At 35.4% G+C, this 25,316-nt stretch overlaps 1 protein-coding gene across 9 annotated transcripts in view; it reads right to left on the reverse strand.

The window, feature by feature from the left end:
* Positions 1 to 25,316, reverse strand: part of LOC311087967 (basement membrane-specific heparan sulfate proteoglycan core protein-like) — a 119,022-nt gene that overhangs the window by 77,606 nt on the left and 16,100 nt on the right. For all 9 annotated transcript variants that reach the window (XR_014607403.1, XR_014607404.1, XR_014607405.1 and 6 more), the window contains exons 10-11: positions 2,937 to 3,026; positions 242 to 277 (exon numbers count right to left, since the gene is read on the reverse strand). Coding sequence is in view for 2 of the 9 variants with exons in the window: in XM_084121513.1 (XP_083977639.1) it covers positions 242 to 277; positions 2,937 to 3,026 (126 nt within the window). In the remaining 7 variants the exon portion in view is untranslated. The remainder of the gene's footprint in view (positions 1 to 241; positions 278 to 2,936; positions 3,027 to 25,316) is intronic.

Raw genomic sequence — 25,316 nt, forward strand, 5'->3', positions numbered from 1 at the left:
ACATTCTTTTCATGAATATGAATACAAAATGTTTTAAGAACAATATCTCAAGAATAAACAAAAACATTAAGAAAAATCTTTGGAAACACAAAATATTATTATCTTTCTTTTCTTAAGTTATAAAATAAGCAGAAAATAGCATTTAAGAAGAATTTTATTTTTAAGAATGTTTAGTGAAACAGAAGTGTTTTGTAACAGAATTACCCATTTGTGATGAAATTTATGAATCAAATTCACTCACCTTCAGTGTGTCCAGAGTTGATGATTGAAATCAGCACTGAAATGCAGAGTAAAAAAAAAAATCATAATTAAAAATAATGAAAGATTATTTGTATTTTTAAATGTCTCTAGTAAAGATCATCAAACTCATCCGTTGACTATCCTGAGAAAGTTTCTGTGGGAACTTATTTGCAGAGTTCTTCCCATGAGGCAACAGACTGAGTTTCTCTTATTGGTCTCTGTGATGTCTTTGGTTTGTAAATTAGCTTTAGGTATAAGGGTCTGGTCAGATTCTCTGAAGACAGGCTATCATCATCACTGAAGAATGAGCTACACTACCTTCAGTAAATTCTTCTCCCCACAAGAACTCTGGTCAAGCTTACTTATTTTATGCATTAGAGGAATCGGATACATTGGTAAGTCAACCAAGCGACATCTCAGCCAAATACTGGAACATATAACAATTATTACAGTGTGACTATGGAGCTGATCAACTTTGTATTATGATTTAACCCTTTAAACGCATGCCTTTTCATTTTTAAAGTTAGACATTAACCTACTTATCAACTAAGTACTGACACTCAGACCTTCTGTTCAGACAGCCCTGCAGAATGGAGGCCTTAATAAAAGTCCCAGTAACGCTCTAACCGAAGCGCAGTGGCCAAAAAAAGCTCAGATAGAGCAAGCAACTTATTCCAACTGGCCCGCAAAGCTCTGCAGATTGTAGAGGCTTCAGTACAATGACTCTCATAATGAGACAAGGCCTAGCAACACTCCACATCAAGGTCAGTATCCAAGGAGCCTCACAGAGAGCCTAACAACCTGACATACTGTCCTACCACCTAGCCAAGCTCTTGATTGATTGATTGTTGACAGCAGGTGATAATCACTAATGCTCAATCATCACTTAATTAATCACTTAAGTCTCTCAATAACTTTAACTCTGAGCAGAGTTAATTTAACTTAATTAAAAATTTTCTGTGTATATGAAAATTCACGTTCACATCAATGAAAGCAAGATATTAGCTGCATTTTATTTATCATTAGCTAATTTCAAGAGTGGCATCAGCACTGGTAAGATAATTTAGTGTCACTACTTTTAATGGAGACAACTGTGAGTTGAGCTTCAAAATGTGAGCTGAACTTTCAGTTTCATTTGTCGCACCTCCTCCACTGACTCGGGGGGAGCCCCATGGCCATGGTCCAGGTCTTTCAGCTGGTCAGCCTGGTAAGCTTGCAGAACGGCCATTGTGTGCAAAGCTGCCCCAGTCTGACTCGCTGACGCATATGCTCTGCCATTTAGACGTGATGTGGGACGCAGCAGGTTAGTTGGCAGAGACTGCGTCTTCAGTGCGGATGCCTCACCTACTGAGAGATCGTTGGCCAGTCTCTCTTCAATTGGAGGTATCAACACATAACCATATTCCTGCATCACCTCCACATCAGCATACACAGCAAAATCCCCAGTGTTAAATCATTCTGCTTGTTAACTGCAGGTGTTCATCACTAATGTTCAATCATCACTCAATTAATCACTTAATTATCTCATTCTTCAAGAAGAAGAAGACCATATTTGCTCTGAGCATTGAGCACTGTTGATTTAACACTGGGGATTTTGCTGTGTAGTTTGCCTGTGAATGATGGATGTATGCAGAATATGGCAAGATCTCCGCAACTCAGTGTGAAGATCTGGGAGAAAGGGAAGACTCCTACCAGCTGGGTGGTTATGTCCCGACAAAAAGCGTTCATCCAGGCAGCTATGAGGGAGTTTGCGCTTACACGGCAGATCTAATGCTTCTGTGATGCGAGACATAACGTCCAATAGCTCGACATATGTGGGGCAGGGGGGCTGAGAGCACTCAGAGACATCCTCGATCTCAACAGCCTCGTCCTGCTCATCTTGACTTGAGGCGAGGAGCTCACTCGCTGTCGGATCAGATGACGTCATCCAGCATCTCGCTCTCGCCAGCCGCCGACAAATGAGAGATCCTCAACAAGAGCAAGTTTCCTTCAAAGGAAAGCGTTCACAACACACACATACAGTCCCCTCAATGACTGAGCATGCATGATCCTCACCCAGGCACATAACGGACATATCGTGTGTGTCATTAGGTGTCAGGAAATGTTGACACGGATGAACACACTTACTTAAGTTGTGTAAAACCTTTCTAGAGTCTGAAAACTCAGAAATCCTTACTAACTGCATATAGTGAACATCTACTGAAGACTAACTAGTGTACATCTACTGAAGACTAACTAGTGTACATCTACTGAAGACTAACTAGTGTACATCTACTGAAGACTAACTAGTGTACATCTACTGAAGACTAACTAGTGTACATCTACTTAGTGCATCGTGGACAGCAAACAACCAACAGAAATGTGTACAAACCAACAAGCGAGTGCACAAAACAAACCGACAGCAATGATTCAGCAAACACCATTACAAAGCAAAAAACTGACTGACTGAACAAACAGACTGACCCAAACACAACACAGTGCATTTCTCTTTCACAAACCGCACTATCTGCTCACTTCCTCTCTCAAGCTCATCTTTCACTCATAGATCATGGACTAGAGCTGGATTTGAAACTCTGAGAGCAGCATGAAAAAAAAAAAATCCAAGAACACTAAATCACTTGAAACTGTTCAAACCTATTCATAATATAACAGCAATGAACATCTTCTGAAACATATAAAGAGGAAATAATACTCACAGAGCACAAGAGGAAGTTTGCTGAGCTCCATACTGACCCAATAATGACAGACGGTTAAAGACACAGACTGAGTTAAAGCCTCGACACTTCCTGATACACACAGTCAGATCTTTAGGAACATAATGACAGATTAAAGACATACAAATGTACCTCATGTGTCACAGAAAACCTTTTGATAAAGTTGATAATCTTGTAATGAGTTTTCAAAAAATATCAGAAGAGCATCAGTTTTATTATGAGAATGAATATTTCTGTGTTTAATGGACAAGGAAAAGGAAACAATGATAGATCTTTATTATAATAATAGTAGCTGTATTTATAACTTTATAAGTTAAGAAGCATAAATCACTTAATTCCACTGTAGAATTGAAAATAATCCAAGATATTTGAAAATGAACAAAGACATTTGCTTTACTGTTTTCCACCCCTCTTTCCCCAAGGACCATTTTGGAGTTCCTAAAGGCACCGAGGGGCTGATACCCAGACAGCATGTAACCATTGAAACAATGTTGAGTCAGTGTTGATGCGTCAACGCTGATTACATTGAAATGACATTAGAAAGTGATGTTGCTTTAGCATCACTCTTGCACCCTCGGTTAATATTGAAATAATGTTCAGATTTCAATCACAAATCAATGGTGTTAATATTGCTTCAACATTACAAAGTGATGTTGTTTTTGCATCACTCTTGCACCCTCGGTTAATGGTAAAGCAATGTAGAGATTTCAACCAAAAATCAACGGTAATAGTATTGATTCAACATTGCAAAGTGATATTTTATCAACATCACTTTTGCACCCTCAGTTAATGTTGAAACTGTTGAACAAAAAAATCAATAGTAATGCTACTGAATCAGCATTACACTATGATTGATTCTACATCACCCATGCTGAATCAATACTGAAATTAACAAAAATAATCAATGGTAATATTGTTGAATCAGTGTTACACTATGATGTTGAATCTACATCACTGCTATTGAATCAACACTGAAATTAACAGAAATAATCTTTGTTAATGATATTTGATCATTAACCATGTGAATTTGAACATTTGATCAATGTTACAATGTGATGTTGATTCTAAATACATTTTGTTGAAACACTGAAAATACAACTGAAAATTAATGTCAAACAATGTTGCCATCTGATGTACCAAGTTAATGTTGAAACAACATTAATATTTCAGCTACACTTCAATGATGCGTCAACAAATTCATGACCATTTAAAAATTTGGCAAAAACCTTTTAAAATATAAATTACACTTTTCCAGCAGTTGAGTCAATTTATTTTATTCAATCAATGACAAAAATATATTAAAAGATCATTCTTTAAAAAAGAAAGGGGGAGAAATAGGACAAAATAATTTCAACCTTTAAACATAAAATTGGCTTCAGAAGTCTGATGTCATAACTACAGGTGGTCCAATGGTTCAGTTTTTAAAAAAAATCTGTCTTACATCAGACTACTACCTCTTTTCCTTTGGGTTCTCTGAAATCTGAAAAAGAAAGCATGATGTTACTTGAGAACAAGTATGTTAATAAACACAATATGATTCACTTTTTTTAAAAAGTTGCTGAACACAATATTCTAACTACGATTAAAGTATCGTTAAAGTCTGTTTATTTCATTTATTTTTCTAAAATCTATTAATGCTTCAATATCAAAGGAAAGCACTATGGCAGGGGTGTCCGATTTTATCTCCAACCCAAATTAAACACACCTGAAGCAGCTAATCAAGCTAATCAAGGTCATTAGGATCAATGAAAACTTTCAGGCAGGTGTTGGAGCTAAACTCATGACTTCATGAAGAGGAACAAACACCTATGATAGCCATTAACTATATCTCAGTTCATTTTCTGTGAAACTGCATAGCATTCAAGTAACAAGTTTATCTTGTAGAATAAAAGCTTAGGTTTTTTCATTGAAAATTTCTTTAAAGGGATGGTTCAGCCCAAAATGAAAATTCTGTCATCATTTACTCACCCTCAAGTTGTTCCAAACCTGTATGAGTTTCTTTCTTCTGTTGAACACAAAAGAAGATATTTTAAAGAATGTTGGTAACCAGAAAGTTGACGGGTGGCCATTGATTTCCATAGTAGAAAATAAATACCATGGAAGTCCATGGCTACCATCAACTGTCTGGATGCCAACATTCTTCATTCTATCTTCTTACTTTGTGTGCAGCAGAAGAAAGAAACTCATACAGGTTTGGAACAACTTGAGGGTGAATAAATGATGACAGAATTTTCATTTCGGGCTGAACCATCCCTTTGAAGCTGCAGATTCACCTTACGTAGATCTTAATCTCTTTAAATATCACAAAATAGCCAGTCCATGTCAGTCACTTTCTTAATAAACACAAGATTGTGTTTCAGTGGAAACAAGCTAAACTAAATGGAAATCAGTTACATTTCTCAAATTTAATACAGATTCAGGAATATGAATGATTACTTGATTAAGCAGTGATAAGGCACAGGGTATCATCAAGTCCCAGGTCAGGTGATTATGCTGTCGACAGCAACTCGGTGTATAATCAATGTCAGCATTATCAGGAGGTGCTTCTTTTTTTTTAATTGTCCATTTTCATCGGCCTTCTTTCCTACTAAAGGAGCAATGTGCTCTGCATGCAAGCACTGATGGATGCAAGACATGGGCTATGTTTGCAGTGTAACTTTCTTGCTCATGTTCATGTCTCCTGCACTTCAAGAAATGTGTTAAATGACGTTAGAACTTTATTCAGGAAATTCGTAATAAACTTTACTAAAGCAATGTGCATTTTTTAAGAATGTAGATGCACCATTGTTTGTAACTGTGCTAGAGAAGTCATGTAAGTATGTCAGGTGCTTCGACAAACAAGACTTCTGTATAGGATGCACCTATGTTTTCTCTCTAATGAGGAAGCATTAGACTACTGAGAAGTGCACATGCAAAACCAAAATGGGCGTTTACCAATTAGTGGCCAATTTCAAAATACAATAAATGTTTTTCAGCCATTTTTCAACAGACTTGCTAAACCACCCCACCCCTAAACCAAGCCCCCAGTGGATTAGAGCAAATCAGGTAAAGCGGTTGAAAATGCCCATTGTGGTTTGAAAACGCCCCACTGATAGAGAAACACCCACTAGTGTTCTGCATAGATACATGCCTGAATGATCTTGTGCTCATCAACTACAAATGCTGTTGGCTTTCATCAAAATTTCAATGCTGATACAACACACTTTAAACACTGAAATGTCAATCTCAACCAAAATTATGTTTTGGATCAAAACTCAACATTGTATCAATGTCCTCATGCTATCTGTGCGATTTATTTCAACACTTTACTTACTTTGAAAATGAATGTATGTCAGTAGATTTAGTAACAATAAATAAAATGCAAGTAAAAAGCATGCTAAAAACAGAAATACATTATATGCACCATTGTTTGAAACTCAGAGAGGTCATGCATGTCAAACACACAAGACTTCCGTATAGGACGCACCTTGTGTTTTCTCTCTAATAAGGAAGCATCAATTAACTTTTAACAATTAAACCAAAATGGGTGTATACCAATTAGTGCCAATTTTTAAACTACAATTGGTGTTTTTCAACCATTTTTCAAAAGACTTGCTAAAATCATGAAGGCCCACCCCTAAAACAAACCCCAGTGTATTAGAGCAAATGAGGAAACACCATTGAAGTGCCCATCATGAACTGAAACGCCCCACTGATTGGGAAACACCCAGTAGTGTTTTGCACAGATACATGCCTGCAAGATCTTGTGCTCATAAACTAAGACTCACTGTTATTTCAATGTCACTGTCTCCACCCATGTGTGCTGTTCCCTTTCATCAAAATTTCAATGCTGATCCAACACACTTTAAACATTGAAATTTTGATGTCAACCAAAATGATGGCTTGGATCAAAACTCAACATTGAACCAATGTTACCATGCTGTCTGGGTAGTGATCAAGGCCTGTAGGCCAAGATGTGTGTATTTTGGGGGTCGATGAATTGTCACACCTTTCGTACGGTGGGGGAAGTTGTAATTATCTGATTGTTTGAATGTCTCACATTTGGGTTTTAGTCACATGGTCAGGGAAAGTATAATAGAAGATTGTAACTGTTGCTCTGTCTCTTTTATGCTCTGTCTCTCTTCTTATTCTTGGGGCTCTCTCCCTTTACCTCCTCCTTTCTCTTACTCTCTCTACACACTCTCTACTCTCTCTCGTAACATTTTACATATAAGCTGTGTAAGATTAATGGTATAAGTTATCATCATCTCTTACATCTATTTTGTAACTATTTTAAGTGTAACCATAACCATATTTTGTCATTAAACCTTTTCAGTTACAAATAATGTGCTACCTAGTTTTGCTTTGGTATTGACTTTGAAGTGCTACATATTGCAATACAATATTGTCACTCTCTATAGCAACGCTCACACATATTATAACTGCGCTTATTTCCGTCGTTGGTATAAATAGCAGTGGGTGGTAATTGACAAGAAATGTACAGTTTTCTACCATCTTGCTAATAATGTTTCTTTAGTCATTCGGCAGTCTTGCAGCCTGAACCACTGCAGGAAATCCACTCTTACGCCACTGAGCTGAAAAAGAACAAACCAAACCACAACTATCAGCTCATCTCTATCTATTTCTGTTCTCTCAGGCCTCTGCATCAATCTGCCTTGATCGCACTGTATGGTTTACTAAAAAGAACAGGCTCATAAAGTCAATTGTTTGGGAATTGTCATGATCCATCCCAGCCTGTGTTCCCCTTGACTTGTGTGGTATTTTATGTTATTTCCTGATCTGCTCCATGTTTTGTAGTCCTTTTTATTTTTTTCCTGTTGATTAGTTCTTTGATTTGTTCCCAATTGTGTCTAGTTTTCCAATTACTCCTTGTGTATTTAAACCCAGTGTTTCTTATATTCCTTGTCTTGTGTTATCCTTTGTTGGATGTTTCTTTGAGGTTATAATTTCTAATCCCTGGCTTTCTTGTGTTCAATTCGGTTATTGCAGTTTTTCTGAATTGCTAAAACACATTTACAGTTACAGATTACAGTTTTTTTCTGATGGCTTAAAGGGATAGTTCACTTTGAAATTAATTTTGGTATGTTTTAGCTTGCCTCAAGGGCATCCAAGATGTAGGTGTCTTTGTTTCCGCAGTAGGGGAGAGCCGGGACAGTTGAAACACTTTTCAGATAAATGTCGTTTTCTAAGATAAGGTTACAGATAGATGTTTTATTTTTTTGTGATTAACAACTCACATATGTGTTCTCTTAGTATCATGTGTTATTCGGTACAAATATAGAATGATTTAAGTAAAATATGACTTTGAACGGGAGTTGTGCTTTGTTTCAATCGTCCTGCCTGTGCGGGACGGTTGAAACACAGGGGTGGGACGGATGAAACATAACAGTTTAAATGGCAACTATTCATCTAATGCTTATTTTTGTGAACAACACCTGACAAGTAACTTATGTACATATTGTTACAAACATATTTTGTAATTTATTTTCATTTAAAGGTTCATATTAACCATTTTTGTTCTGTCGCCCAATAAACAATATAGGCGATAAGCCTATGCGCATTTTGTAATCTTTCTAACAGGCTATTTTGACGAAGGCAGACAAATCAGTTTACAATTAATTTTCTTACATTTCTTCCTTGAGTCATATTGAGTGTTTGCTAGTTGAATAGCCTGTTATTATGAAGAAAACGAGGTCAACCAGAAGACGATAAATGAAATTTATTGAATATTGAAGATTGGACAATTGATGATTATTACAGAGATAGCATGTGTTGCGTAATTGAAAATTAATTTGCATTAAAAGAAACACGTCTAGAAACAGTATATGAATCTATGAACAGTATAGGCTATGACCAGGTTTAACGGGCAGGACGCGCGGGCGGGACGGTTGAAACACTGTTTCAACCGTCCCGACAGCGCATCCTGTCATTTAAACCTCTTTTGCTCTTAAACTAAAAATCTCTGATATTGCCCACTTAAGGGTGTGTTGCAGTACTAATACACCTGCCCTATTATCATTACAATGGCACATGAAACAATAAATCCAACTTGTCAGTCAAAAAAAAGTACCGCACGAAAGAATTCACTCACCGCATTCAAAAACAGCTTTGCGGCTTTAACTCCAAAACGGCACGACGTAAAGAAGAAATCTTTTCGCGGGTATGTTAGGCATTGCGTGCTGTACGTGCTGACGAAATTTGACGTACATGACATGAGTGGTTTTCAAGGAAATCTCAGTGTTTCATCCGTCCCGCGTTTCAATCGTCCCGCCTCTCCCCTAGTTTCAATTTTGATATTTTTAGGTCAAACCGTTCTTGAAATTTCTTGAAATCTCAAAATTTAATTTCAAAGTGAACTATCCCTTTAAGCACATTTTTTTAACTATTGCCTATTTTTGCAAAACTCTACACACAAATAAGAAAACCTTTCACCAAATCAGCAAAACATTGTAGTTATCTTGCAAAAGCTAATAAACCTTGCTTAACTCTTCAAACCTTCGTAAAAATGGTATTTTCGTATCAAACAGTTAACACAAGCCATCACATTAATAAGCACAATGCACCAACTACACACTGATGGTATGAATAAAAAACAGTAGTTATAACCCTATACCACCTGTCAAAATGATTGATGACTTCCGGTCCCGCCCCCTAGATATGACATCTGGTCCCCGCCCTTCCGGTTGTCCGTTGAGCTGTCCCGCCCTTTCTGGCTTGTATAGATATGGATATGTATTGTCATATCGAGCGTTCGATCACGCGTTTTGACAGTTTTATCTACCGCATATGTTGTTTTTATCTATTATCTTTCCGGCATATGTTGTTGTTATGGTTTGCCCTATTGTCCTAGTTAGTCGTAGATCATGTGGTTTTGACAGAAAGTTTTTGACCCTATTTGACCCTTTTTATCCTTAGATCATGTGGTTTTGACAGAAAGTTTGAAGACTGTGTCACACAACCATTATCTCTTGTGGACACAAGCTGGGTGTATTTTCTGTGTTTGTGTACTGGTCATTTTAGCAGTCCGTTTGACTTTACGATCTGTATTCGCTGAATCGGACATAAACACTGATATCTCTGCTACACAGACGTCCACCCTCACATTCCTGAGGTAACAGCAAAAGTGAGAAAAAAGAGAGTTGTCCCTAATCATGTTTTATATTTCACACAAATGATATACAATAATATCTTAGCAAAAATCTACTGAAACCATTTAATTCAGTTTTAGATAAACAAAAGAATAAAAAATCATATTACATAAACATTCCGTTCTTTAGGCCTATAAGTGTATAAAATAAAATAGCTATCTTGTTAATTTAACTAAAGTTGAAAACCATTCAGTTCTTTATAAAAGTATATAATGAAATGCTTATAAAATAAATATCTTATTGATCCAATTGTTTTTGATAAACAAAAGAATAAAAATCATATTACATAAAACATTCCGTTCTTTATATACATTAAAATGGTTATCTTGCTAATTTAACTAAAGTTGAAAAACATTCTGTTCTTTAAAAGTATATAAAAAAATAATAAAAAAAAAAATCTACTGAAATTTCAGTTTTAGATAAAAAAATAAAATTAATCTAAGTCTGCTGACTGAAGATTTCATGAAGCACCAGACAAATGGTATGTGTGTGTGTGTGTGTGTGTGTGTGTGTGTACGTGTGTCTGTGACAGGTTCCGGTAAATTAGTGTGCCGTCATCTTTCTGAATTTATTTCAAAACATAATCGTAAAAGTTTAAATATGATCTTTTAAAATTAAAAGACTGTTTAAATAAAATCTTTGAAGTTTGAATACATTCATATCTTCTATTTATCTTTTAGAAGATTACTGTAGTGATTTTGTTTAACGGTGACGGGTGACCAAAAGTATAATTGTTATTAAACAATGTCTGTCTGTTCAAAAACTTTAGATTGTAGAAAAACTGTACTTTTTAGTCGTCTTAAATCTCATTTATATGAAAAGATTCAATCAGCATTTTTTTGTCCATGCGGGGTTTCAATTTTTATGGTGGGGGCTTTCCATAGCTATAATTAATTTTGTACCGTACACCTAAACACAGAAAACTACATTTGTACATTTTCAAAATGAAATAAATAAACAAATCATTTAATATAATTTTGTGCACACACACGGTTCTAAAAAATGAACTAATCTCTATTTTAAATTAAATTATTATTAATAACATATGTTACTAAAATGTAAACAAAGTTTTAGCTAAATAAATATATAAACAAAAACACCTTACAGCCCCAGATCCTTCAGAGATAAACCACAGTGTGAACTGAAGCTTCAAGAAACAGGGTATCAGACCAGATGAGTCTCGGGGGACAATGTCACAATGTCAGTAAATCTAGTCTGCTAACGCCTTTCCAGAGTACATCCAGAGTTTATACTAAATTCATTTAAAAGCATAACCTTAAAAGTTTAAATCAAATCTTTAAAGTTTTATTAAAATCATATCTTATATTTATCTTCTAAGAAGACGTATGTATTATTTTTAATAAACAACGTCTGTTCAAAAACATTAGATTGTTGAAAAACTGTGCTTGGGCATCTTAGATCTTTTGTCCATACAACATGTTGTCAAAGTTTTGTTGTTGTGTTGTTTTTAAGAAATCCGAGGACTCCACATTGCTCTTATTTAGACTAAGTTGTATCATTTGCAAAATCACTGACACGGCATAAGTAAAGTTGGTCTTGAGCGAATATTTAATTTTACTCGTCTTAATTCAAAGTAAAAGATCATATCATTTTTACTTGCATCTCCCGAACTATCCTTAATCAGTGTGGAAACACACAGGGTGAAACCCTTTTCTGAGAATATCGGTTATCTACTCAAAATATATGTAGAAGTGTAAATCTGGTGTTTAAAATCTGTCTGGTGGCCGCATGAATAGACTTTGGGGAGAGCTGATGATACTATCTATAGCAGGAAGCATGCCCTTTGACCTCCTCGATTGTGGAGGCTTTTTTGTTTGTTTGTTTGTTTTTTGTTAAAGACCCAACTACAAGTTAGTTCTCCCAAAAGAATTTCTCCCATCTAGTGGTTCTCCCATCTACTCGCTTTTTCAAATGCGTGTTGCAACTGCGGTAGCCGTAATGTGTCAAGAAGCTATGACAACATGGCTTCCAATAGCACATCATTGAGTTTAACGATACATGTTCTACTGTTATGGCAGCTATATAATGATTTACACAACCAAGCAATGAAAAAAGCTTGTAATTTAGACCATACCTTTGACTTACCTGTCGAGAAGAAATCAGGCAACTTCCCTTTCAAAGTCTTTCTCCTTCATTAGCTCTTTCCACATGGGGAAAAGCTATCCCGATATTTATTTACATACCGATAAATTAAGTTTTAGCTTTTAGGCGATGAGGATTCCTTCTCCTGCATAACTATGATCCAGAATTATAATGTACTGTGCAGCCTTTTCAAATTTGTCTGGGGCAGTATCAACGTCTCTCATATGGTCTAGCGGTTAGGATTTCTGGTTTTCATCCAGGTGGCCCGGGTTTCGACTCCCGGTATGGGAAGACAATTTTTTTTACATTGTCAACAAAATTCAAGTTCATCAATAATCATTTTTAGTTATCCATAGTCTTGGAGGCCTACACGAACTGCAGAAACAAGCAGAAGATATGTAAAAACTCATAAATGCTGTTTCAGTACTGAATCATTTTCACAAATACAATTATATAGAATTCAGAAAATTTCACTATGGAATATTTACTTTATCATTTAGTACATCATCATTTAAACTTTTCATCTCATAATTATGACGCATAGTCATAATTTTAATTTAAACTTTTTGTCATAATTATTACTTAATTCAGAATTACAATTTTTGTCAATTACGCCTTTTTAACGTAACACTATTTTGATGGTCCTTTTGAATGTGCTGTTGACTATAGTAGTGTTGATGATGAAACGTCTTGAGTTAGGCTAGCGCTTTTTGTCCCTCTCTGTTATTATAGTGTTTCAAGATGGCGGAACGGCACGGAAGCCTCCTTGGACTTACCCGCCCCATGTAAATAAAGATAAGAAATGTTTCGCTTACGAGGATAAGTCAGATCATTGGCAGAGGTCATTTTACACCCATGAGGACATATTTTATGAATACAGACAATGATTTTAGCTAATAAAATACCATTTTTTTCAACGAGCGAATCTACACATGAGAGGCCTTCAGAAGTCATAACTTCAGGGGTCAACAGCTTAGGCCCGTTGGTTTAGGTATTTGTAAAAATCAAATACTGTATTACACTTTTCAAAGTTACAATAAAAAGACCTGTTGTGTTCTGACACAAGGCCATTAACTTGTTTTTATAAATGTATTTTGCTTATTTCTACAAATATCGGCCTGAAAATTGAAAAATCAGAAAAAGAAGAAAAAAACAGTGTTTTAAAATACAACTAAACCATGATAATGTTTAGTTTAGATGTTGATGACTAAGCTTCTGGCATATAGTGCAACCACGCAACAAGAAATCTAATATTGGTGTAATCTTTGCTAGGTCTCACTCACGACACACAACTTTGTAAATAAAACAAAATATCATTGTAGTCATTGTACTGTAATTTAACCATATTTTATTGATTAATATTATGGCTTCATGTTGATTTAAAGTTTTTAATTGTTATTAACTAATACCTTTATCTTTTAACATCCGGCACAAAATGAAAGAGATGTATTATTTGAAAAAAAAAAAAATAAAAAAAAAATGGAATGTTCACAATCACTATGTGTCAAAAACAGTATGCGTGTAAATAGTTGTGCTAAGTTCCACACCCTATGGACTAACTTTAAAAAACAAAACAAAAATACACATACATATATATATATATATAACATACACAAATCATTTCTTAACTAAGCAACTGCTTCTTAAATTATCAGACACTCACCGCACTGATGTTAACATCACCATATATTGTGTTTTCTACCATGATTGTAGTAACTATTGTCCCACCATTCTTCTGGGCAATTGTTAAGTTAAGCTGATTAGGGTTCTGAATTAATGGCTGTCCCAATGATGTAGAAATATTATGCTTTCGTCGTTGTGGAAGGTTGTTAGGCTGTTGAACGTCACCATCTGTTAAAAAATGAACAATTAAATACACAACCAAAAACCATGTAAACATTATAGTAAAGCTTATTGAAGATTGAGAAACATATTGATTACTAACAAAGTAAATTATACAACTTTTCCTACGTTTGATATTCTTTTTTCTGATTTTTTTCACTATGGACTTGATCCTTTTTAATGCTGTTTTCTCTCCATATTTATTCTGTAGTTCCTCTACTGTGTCTTCCAACCTCCCTGTTGTTCCTCTCCAGCTGTGTTAACCAAAGACAAACAGTTAGAAGAATAAAATGTATGTACAATAGCAAAAATAAAGTTGGTCATTAGTTGTTAGGGTTAGATACACCTGTAGACACATTCATACACCCGTCCGCCTGTTTTCATTTAGCATACACCAGAGTTCAAACATTCACTTTTTCACTTTTTATTTATTACATCGAGAAAACATAAATACGACACACTGCACTTGGATGAATACATTTATTAGATTTATTTAATAATATTACCAGTTCCATATTATCTTTATTAAAAAATAAGGCAATAAATGATTTTATTTTTTAAATTTGACTGCATTCTTTACTTTTTGATTTATAAATTATAATAGACTGATGGGAAAAACATTATTTTGCAGTTACTTTTTTAAAATTTGTTTTATTATTCAACTATCTCTTTCTTTTTGTTAGATTTTATTAGTTGTAATTTTATATATAAACATTTAACTTTTAAAATAAATGTTTTACAACAACATCACCATCTTCCGCTATATTTGGGCCTCCATGCTCATCTATTTACAGTATATGATATTGGTGAAGGGGGCCAGCATGAATATATTTTTTAGGGGGCCCCCGAATTCTCTACGGCCCCGTTCACATCGCATCGTAAGCGCATAATATCACCTGCTCAAGTACGTCTTGACGAGTTTCTTCTGTATTAAACAGCGAATCTTCTCAGTCAGATCGTCGCAAGATCTCAGGAATCCTCTCACACTGCTTGTGTTCACGCGCTCCATCGCTAACGATTCAAACTTCCATAAAGCGCGCCAAAACAGCAGCGCGGAGATGTGACGTCATGTGTCGAGCGGGCGCTCGTAAAAAGCACATCTTTGCATTTCTTCTGAAACAACAATTTTTAACATCACTATCGCAACACTTATCGTATTGCCGGCTGGGATTGTAATGTTTTGTATGCCGTTTTCTTTACACTCACCCCGGATATCTGTTTCCTGCAGTTAGCTGTAATGTTAGTGAACTCTAGGTCTTCTCTTTGTTCATATACGACAGTATTCGCATGAATTGGCTTGATTTGATAAAATTATGTTTTAAACCATCATCTTCACTTGAGACATTTACATTATACCGTCCTAGTTTTTAAATAGCGCTAAAATGTATATTTTAACCCTTTATGCGGATATGCCGCACAAGGTTCTCTGTTCTCTGGTTCTGTGTTTTTAAAAATAAAGACAAGGATACCTCTTTCTATAAGCGACCCTTAAAATCTGTGCATACAACAAAACACGTGTAGGTGTACGATGATTTATCAGAAAATTACTTTTGTTTGAAGAAAAACTTAAATCAGCTGGTGCTTGATAACTATTGAAGTTATGATGATGCGATATTTATCACGTTTTCATTTTAACTCAATACTCTATGAACTTTAACATCTTGTTGGTCAAATTAACTAAAGCCTGCGCATCCTAGCTACTTTCTAAATGTGTGTAACAGAACTTATGGTGAACAATTTAGCCATATGTTTTAAACGTGTAATGTTTAAACAAATTTTGTTACTGGACTGAGTGAAAATAATAAACTTCTCCTTTGTTTTTATTATTTATTAAGTTAAATGCAAATGATAGGAAAACTTTAGGATAGGAAAGTACGTACAGCGCCTTTGACCAATCCTCTACATATGGGGCACTTGCGCAGAGAAGGTGCACATTCTTTGCACACAACTAGGTGACCACAGGGGATGAAGACAATGTTCAGTTCCTTATCCATGCAAACTTTGCATGTGCGCTCCTCTTGAAGTCTTTTTAACTGTTCCTCCATAGGCAAGTCTGAAAGATCTTGACTAGGGGATGCAGCTTCATTTGTCTGGGGCGTCGGGCCACACTCAAATTCCATCTCTAAAGCAGACTTCACCACAGGATTGTTCTCTTGTTCTCTCACAAATTCTCTTGAGTCGCTGTCTCCATTAGTCAATAGCTGCTCAAATAGTCTTGGCAATCTTACTTGAATCTGATGAACAAACTCTTGGCCCTTTTCTTGCAAGAGGTATTCACATCTTGGAAACCACTTGGCATGTTCTACCCATGGATCATCACAGGAACAGGAACGCCTTGACACCTTTAAGAAATGGACTCCTGCTGCATTATCTCCGGCCGAGCTTGCCAAAGCTGGTTTCTACTACCTTGGCCAGGGCGACAGAGTGGCTTGCTTCAGTTGTGGAGGCCAGCTTAGCAACTGGGAACCGGGAGATCGTGCAGTATCAGAGCACCAGAGACATTACCCCAGCTGCCGTTTCGTTCGAGGTGACCGTGCAGATAATGTACCTTTATCTAGCCCTTTCAATGTATCAGCAATGCAACGGTGTGAAGAAAGGTTGCTCACATTTGTCTACTGGCCCTCAAGAATAACTGTTCGACCAGAACAATTGGCTAAGGCTGGTTTTTACTATGTTGGTCGTAATGTTGACGTGAAGTGCTTTTGTTGCGATGGTGTACTCGGATGTTGGGAGTCTGGTGATGATCCATGGGTAGAACATGCCAAGTGGTTTCCAAGATGTGAATACCTCTTGCAAGAAAAGGGCCAAGAGTTTGTTCATCAGATTCAAGTAAGATTGCCAAGACTATTTGAGCAGCTATTGACTAATGGAGACAGCGACTCAAGAGAATTTGTGAGAGAACAAGAGAACAATCCTGTGGTGAAGTCTGCTTTAGAGATGGAATTTGAGTGTGGCCCGACGCCCCAGACAAATGAAGCTGCATCCCTTAGTCAAGATCTTTCAGACTTGCCTATGGAGGAACAGTTAAAAAGACTTCAAGAGGAGCGCACATGCAAAGTTTGCATGGATAAGGAACTGAACATTGTCTTCATCCCCTGTGGTCACCTAGTTGTGTGCAAAGAATGTGCACCTTCTCTGCGCAAGTGCCCCATATGTAGAGGATTGGTCAAAGGCGCTGTACGTACTTTCCTATCCTAAAGTTTTCCTATCATTTGCATTTAACTTAATAAATAATAAAAACAAAGGAGAAGTTTATTATTTTCACTCAGTCCAGTAACAAAATTTGTTTAAACATTACACGTTTAAAACATATGGCTAAATTGTTCACCATAAGTTCTGTTACACACATTTAGAAAGTAGCTAGGATGCGCAGGCTTTAGTTAATTTGACCAACAAGATGTTAAAGTTCATAGAGTATTGAGTTAAAATGAAAACGTGATAAATATCGCATCATCATAACTTCAATAGTTATCAAGCACCAGCTGATTTAAGTTTTTCTTCAAACAAAAGTAATTTTCTGATAAATCATCGTACACCTACACGTGTTTTGTTGTATGCACAGATTTTAAGGGTCGCTTATAGAAAGAGGTATCCTTGTCTTTATTTTTAAAAACACAGAACCAGAGAACAGAGAACCTTGTGCGGCATATCCGCATAAAGGGTTAAAATATACATTTTAGCGCTATTTAAAAACTAGGACGGTATAATGTAAATGTCTCAAGTGAAGATGATGGTTTAAAACATAATTTTATCAAATCAAGCCAATTCATGCGAATACTGTCGTATATGAACAAAGAGAAGACCTAGAGTTCACTAACATTACAGCTAACTGCAGGAAACAGATATCCGGGGTGAGTGTAAAGAAAACGGCATACAAAACATTACAATCCCAGCCGGCAATACGATAAGTGTTGCGATAGTGATGTTAAAAATTGTTGTTTCAGAAGAAATGCAAAGATGTGCTTTTTACGAGCGCCCGCTCGACACATGACGTCACATCTCCGCGCTGCTGTTTTGGCGCGCTTTATGGAAGTTTGAATCGTTAGCGATGGAGCGCGTGAACACAAGCAGTGTGAGAGGATTCCTGAGATCTTGCGACGATCTGACTGAGAAGATTCGCTGTTTAATACAGAAGAAACTCGTCAAGACGTACTTGAGCAGGTGATATTATGCGCTTACGATGCGATGTGAACGGGGCCGTAGAGAATTCGGGGGCCCCCTAAAAAATATATTCATGCTGGCCCCCTTCACCAATATCATATACTGTAAATAGATGAGCATGGAGGCCCAAATATAGCGGAAGATGGTGATGTTGTTGTAAAACATTTATTTTAAAAGTTAAATGTTTATATATAAAATTACAACTAATAAAATCTAACAAAAAGAAAGAGATAGTTGAATAATAAAACAAATTTTAAAAAAGTAACTGCAAAATAATGTTTTTCCCATCAGTCTATTATAATTTATAAATCAAAAAGTAAAGAATGCAGTCAAATTTAAAAAATAAAATCATTTATTGCCTTATTTTTTAATAAAGATAATATGGAACTGGTAATATTATTAAATAAATCTAATAAATGTATTCATCCAAGTGCAGTGTGTCGTATTTATGTTTTCTCGATGTAATAAATAAAAAGTGAAAAAGTGAATGTTTGAACTCTGGTGTATGCTAAATGAAAACAGGCGGACGGGTGTATGAATGTGTCTACAGGTGTATCTAACCCTAACAACTAATGACCAACTTTATTTTTGCTATTGTACATACATTTTATTCTTCTAACTGTTTGTCTTTGGTTAACACAGCTGGAGAGGAACAACAGGGAGGTTGGAAGACACAGTAGAGGAACTACAGAATAAATATGGAGAGAAAACAGCATTAAAAAGGATCAAGTCCATAGTGAAAAAAATCAGAAAAAAGAATATCAAACGTAGGAAAAGTTGTATAATTTACTTTGTTAGTAATCAATATGTTTCTCAATCTTCAATAAGCTTTACTATAATGTTTACATGGTTTTTGGTTGTGTATTTAATTGTTCATTTTTTAACAGATGGTGACGTTCAACAGCCTAACAACCTTCCACAACGACGAAAGCATAATATTTCTACATCATTGGGACAGCCATTAATTCAGAACCCTAATCAGCTTAACTTAACAATTGCCCAGAAGAATGGTGGGACAATAGTTACTACAATCATGGTAGAAAACACAATATATGGTGATGTTAACATCAGTGCGGTGAGTGTCTGATAATTTAAGAAGCAGTTGCTTAGTTAAGAAATGATTTGTGTATGTTATATATATATATATATATATATATATATATATATATATATATATATATATATATATATATATATGTATGTGTATTTTTGTTTTGTTTTTTAAAGTTAGTCCATAGGGTGTGGAACTTAGCACAACTATTTACACGCATACTGTTTTTGACACATAGTGATTGTGAACATTCCATTTTTTTTTTATTTTTTTTTTTTTCAAATAATACATCTCTTTCATTTTGTGCCGGATGTTAAAAGATAAAGGTATTAGTTAATAACAATTAAAAACTTTAAATCAACATGAAGCCATAATATTAATCAATAAAATATGGTTAAATTACAGTACAATGACTACAATGATATTTTGTTTTATTTACAAAGTTGTGTGTCGTGAGTGAGACCTAGCAAAGATTACACCAATATTAGATTTCTTGTTGCGTGGTTGCACTATATGCCAGAAGCTTAGTCATCAACATCTAAACTAAACATTATCATGGTTTAGTTGTATTTTAAAACACTGTTTTTTTCTTCTTTTTCTGATTTTTCAATTTTCAGGCCGATATTTGTAGAAATAAGCAAAATACATTTATAAAAACAAGTTAATGGCCTTGTGTCAGAACACAACAGGTCTTTTTATTGTAACTTTGAAAAGTGTAATACAGTATTTGATTTTTACAAATACCTAAACCAACGGGCCTAAGCTGTTGACCCCTGAAGTTATGACTTCTGAAGGCCTCTCATGTGTAGATTCGCTCGTTGAAAAAAATGGTATTTTATTAGCTAAAATCATTGTCTGTATTCATAAAATATGTCCTCATGGGTGTAAAATGACCTCTGCCAATGATCTGACTTATCCTCGTAAGCGAAACATTTCTTATCTTTATTTACATGGGGCGGGTAAGTCCAAGGAGGCTTCCGTGCCGTTCCGCCATCTTGAAACACTATAATAACAGAGAGGGACAAAAAGCGCTAGCCTAACTCAAGACGTTTCATCATCAACACTACTATAGTCAACAGCACATTCAAAAGGACCATCAAAATAGTGTTACGTTAAAAAGGCGTAATTGACAAAAATTGTAATTCTGAATTAAGTAATAATTATGACAAAAAGTTTAAATTAAAATTATGACTATGCGTCATAATTATGAGATGAAAAGTTTAAATGATGATGTACTAAATGATAAAGTAAATATTCCATAGTGAAATTTTCTGAATTCTATATAATTGTATTTGTGAAAATGATTCAGTACTGAAACAGCATTTATGAGTTTTTACATATCTTCTGCTTGTTTCTGCAGTTCGTGTAGGCCTCCAAGACTATGGATAACTAAAAATGATTATTGATGAACTTGAATTTTGTTGACAATGTAAAAAAAATTGTCTTCCCATACCGGGAGTCGAAACCCGGGCCACCTGGATGAAAACCAGAAATCCTAACCGCTAGACCATATGAGAGACGTTGATACTGCCCCAGACAAATTTGAAAAGGCTGCACAGTACATTATAATTCTGGATCATAGTTATGCAGGAGAAGGAATCCTCATCGCCTAAAAGCTAAAACTTAATTTATCGGTATGTAAATAAATATCGGGATAGCTTTTCCCCATGTGGAAAGAGCTAATGAAGGAGAAAGACTTTGAAAGGGAAGTTGCCTGATTTCTTCTCGACAGGTAAGTCAAAGGTATGGTCTAAATTACAAGCTTTTTTCATTGCTTGGTTGTGTAAATCATTATATAGCTGCCATAACAGTAGAACATGTATCGTTAAACTCAATGATGTGCTATTGGAAGCCATGTTGTCATAGCTTCTTGACACATTACGGCTACCGCAGTTGCAACACGCATTTGAAAAAGCGAGTAGATGGGAGAACCACTAGATGGGAGAAATTCTTTTGGGAGAACTAACTTGTAGTTGGGTCTTTAACAAAAAACAAACAAACAAACAAAAAAGCCTCCACAATCGAGGAGGTCAAAGGGCATGCTTCCTGCTATAGATAGTATCATCAGCTCTCCCCAAAGTCTATTCATGCGGCCACCAGACAGATTTTAAACACCAGATTTACACTTCTACATATATTTTGAGTAGATAACCGATATTCTCAGAAAAGGGTTTCACCCTGTGTGTTTCCACACTGATTAAGGATAGTTCGGGAGATGCAAGTAAAAATGATATGATCTTTTACTTTGAATTAAGACGAGTAAAATTAAATATTCGCTCAAGACCAACTTTACTTATGCCGTGTCAGTGATTTTGCAAATGATACAACTTAGTCTAAATAAGAGCAATGTGGAGTCCTCGGATTTCTTAAAAACAACACAACAACAAAACTTTGACAACATGTTGTATGGACAAAAGATCTAAGATGCCCAAGCACAGTTTTTCAACAATCTAATGTTTTTGAACAGACGTTGTTTATTAAAAATAATACATACGTCTTCTTAGAAGATAAATATAAGATATGATTTTAATAAAACTTTAAAGATTTGATTTAAACTTTTAAGGTTATGCTTTTAAATGAATTTAGTATAAACTCTGGATGTACTCTGGAAAGGCGTTAGCAGACTAGATTTACTGACATTGTGACATTGTCCCCCGAGACTCATCTGGTCTGATACCCTGTTTCTTGAAGCTTCAGTTCACACTGTGGTTTATCTCTGAAGGATCTGGGGCTGTAAGGTGTTTTTGTTTATATATTTATTTAGCTAAAACTTTGTTTACATTTTAGTAACATATGTTATTAATAATAATTTAATTTAAAATAGAGATTAGTTCATTTTTTAGAACCGTGTGTGTGCACAAAATTATATTAAATGATTTGTTTATTTATTTCATTTTGAAAATGTACAAATGTAGTTTTCTGTGTTTAGGTGTACGGTACAAAATTAATTATAGCTATGGAAAGCCCCCACCATAAAAATTGAAACCCCGCATGGACAAAAAAATGCTGATTGAATCTTTTCATATAAATGAGATTTAAGACGACTAAAAAGTACAGTTTTTCTACAATCTAAAGTTTTTGAACAGACAGACATTGTTTAATAACAATTATACTTTTGGTCACCCGTCACCGTTAAACAAAATCACTACAGTAATCTTCTAAAAGATAAATAGAAGATATGAATGTATTCAAACTTCAAAGATTTTATTTAAACAGTCTTTTAATTTTAAAAGATCATATTTAAACTTTTACGATTATGTTTTGAAATAAATTCAGAAAGATGACGGCACACTAATTTACCGGAACCTGTCACAGACACACGTACACACACACACACACACACACACACACACACATACCATTTGTCTGGTGCTTCATGAAATCTTCAGTCAGCAGACTTAGATTAATTTTATTTTTTTATCTAAAACTGAAATTTCAGTAGATTTTTTTTTTTATTATTTTTTTATATACTTTTAAAGAACAGAATGTTTTTCAACTTTAGTTAAATTAGCAAGATAACCATTTTAATGTATATAAAGAACGGAATGTTTTATGTAATATGATTTTTATTCTTTTGTTTATCAAAAACAATTGGATCAATAAGATATTTATTTTATAAGCATTTCATTATATACTTTTATAAAGAACTGAATGGTTTTCAACTTTAGTTAAATTAACAAGATAGCTATTTTATTTTATACACTTATAGGCCTAAAGAACGGAATGTTTATGTAATATGATTTTTTATTCTTTTGTTTATCTAAAACTGAATTAAATGGTTTCAGTAGATTTTTGCTAAGATATTATTGTATATCATTTGTGTGAAATATAAAACATGATTAGGGACAACTCTCTTTTTTCTCACTTTTGCTGTTACCTCAGGAATGTGAGGGTGGACGTCTGTGTAGCAGAGATATCAGTGTTTATGTCCGATTCAGCGAATACAGATCGTAAAGTCAAACGGACTGCTAAAATGACCAGTACACAAACACAGAAAATACACCCAGCTTGTGTCCACAAGAGATAATGGTTGTGTGACACAGTCTTCAAACTTTCTGTCAAAACCACATGATCTAAGGATAAAAAGGGTCAAATAGGGTCAAAAACTTTCTGTCAAAACCACATGATCTACGACTAACTAGGACAATAGGGCAAACCATAACAACAACATATGCCGGAAAGATAATAGATAAAAACAACATATGCGGTAGATAAAACTGTCAAAACGCGTGATCGAACGCTCGATATGACAATACATATCCATATCTATACAAGCCAGAAAGGGCGGGACAGCTCAACGGACAACCGGAAGGGCGGGGACCAGATGTCATATCTAGGGGGCGGGACCGGAAGTCATCAATCATTTTGACAGGTGGTATAGGGTTATAACTACTAAAAACACATCTGTCTTTTGCTTTCTCTGTGCACAAGGTAGGCTATGTCAGTTTTTGGTCATACTTTTGTCATAGTTCTGTAAACATACAGGGATCCAAACTTCAAGTATTGTTGTTTATTTACACACATCAAAACAAACACAAGTGTTTTTTTTCCAAGTCAAAACACAAAATAGTAATTCCACTGAGACAAATAATAATAAATAAATCAGTCTACATCGTGTCGTCTCTCTGGGTCTGTCCACAAAATTTAGTCTACATCACATGCAATGTCCTCTAGTCCAAGGAACCGGGGAAAATATCTTCTGGAATTCCGTATCCAGGCCTGACATGATGCCTGGTCAGTCTCCCCACATGCCTCCTCCATTGCCTGTAAAAGGGTATGACGGGGATGGGGATATAGACCGTCCAGCGCCAGGCAGAGAAGAACTCTTCAATTGGATTCAAGAATGGAGAGTATGGGGGGAGGTTGAGTACAGTGAAGAGTGGGTGATCTGTAAACCAGGTATGGACCAAAGCAGCCCTATGGAAACTAACATTGTCCCATATGATGACGTGTCTGGTCTGCTCTGTTCTCTGAACATTAGTGAGCATGTCATGTAAGGTGTCCAGGAATGTAATAATGTGTGCAGTGTTATATGGGCCTAGGGTTGCATGATGGTGAACAACACCATTTTGACTTATAGCACATAGTTATATTGCCACCACGTTATCCTGGGACATTGATTATGGCACGGTGTCCAGTAATGTTCCTGCCACGTCTCCTTGTTTTAGTGAGGATATTTGAGTTTCTTTGGTTAATTTAGTTAAAACTTATAGTATTTACATTTTGCTTGATTCTTTCTTATTATTGAGTTTGGTTTTTCTTTGGTTAAGTTCTCATTGTGTTTTAATTATATTTAGTATTTTGTTTCTCTTGGTTTATTGACAAGTGTTTTCTTTTGAATTTATATTATTTTGTTTTGCACTGCCTTCCTGGAACCACTGGTGGTTCTGGCAGTTTATATTGTGCTTATATTGTGCTAAGTTTATTTCAGTTTGTTCTTTTTCATCCAAATATCATGTGTTTTTCTTTCTGTTGAGTGAATCCCTGTTAATTGTGTGTGTCTCCCGTTTTGTCCTGTTTCAGTTGCTGAGAGCCGAAGGTGGTGGTGTCCGGGACTGGGTGGTGGTGTCCCCTTCCTGTGTGCTGTGTGTTTGTGTGTGTTCACGACGAGTGACTCTCCCTGGGATTCCTCACTGCCCTCGTGACCCCCTTCTCCTCCACTGGTAAGCCTCAGCAGCAATTATATATTTTTTCTTGTTCCCTTTCCCAAGGAATGAATGTGTTTTCAATTGTTTTAAAATTATTGAAATAAAATGTGATGTTCCTTTTAAAATTGAACCTTGTCTCTGGCTGAATTGAGTGTAAACGATGACACTGTGTTTTTACACAAAAATTAAGATCTTTTTGGATGAAATCTGAGAGCTTTCTGACCCTCCATTGACAGCAACGCAACTACTAATTTGATGCTTCAAAAAGTGATCGTAAAACTAATCCATATGAACTGAGTGATTTAGTCCAAAATAAGTTTCATTCCCGTGTTATGCAGCACATTTGAGCTTCTGTATGAGGTTTGTTCTCACGCATCCAGCAGGTTTGGTTAGACTTCTGTTTATGTTC

This window comes from Abramis brama (genome assembly GCF_963993115.1).
Source record: "Abramis brama genome assembly, chromosome: 1".
Classification (NCBI taxonomy): domain Eukaryota; kingdom Metazoa; phylum Chordata; class Actinopteri; order Cypriniformes; family Leuciscidae; genus Abramis; species Abramis brama.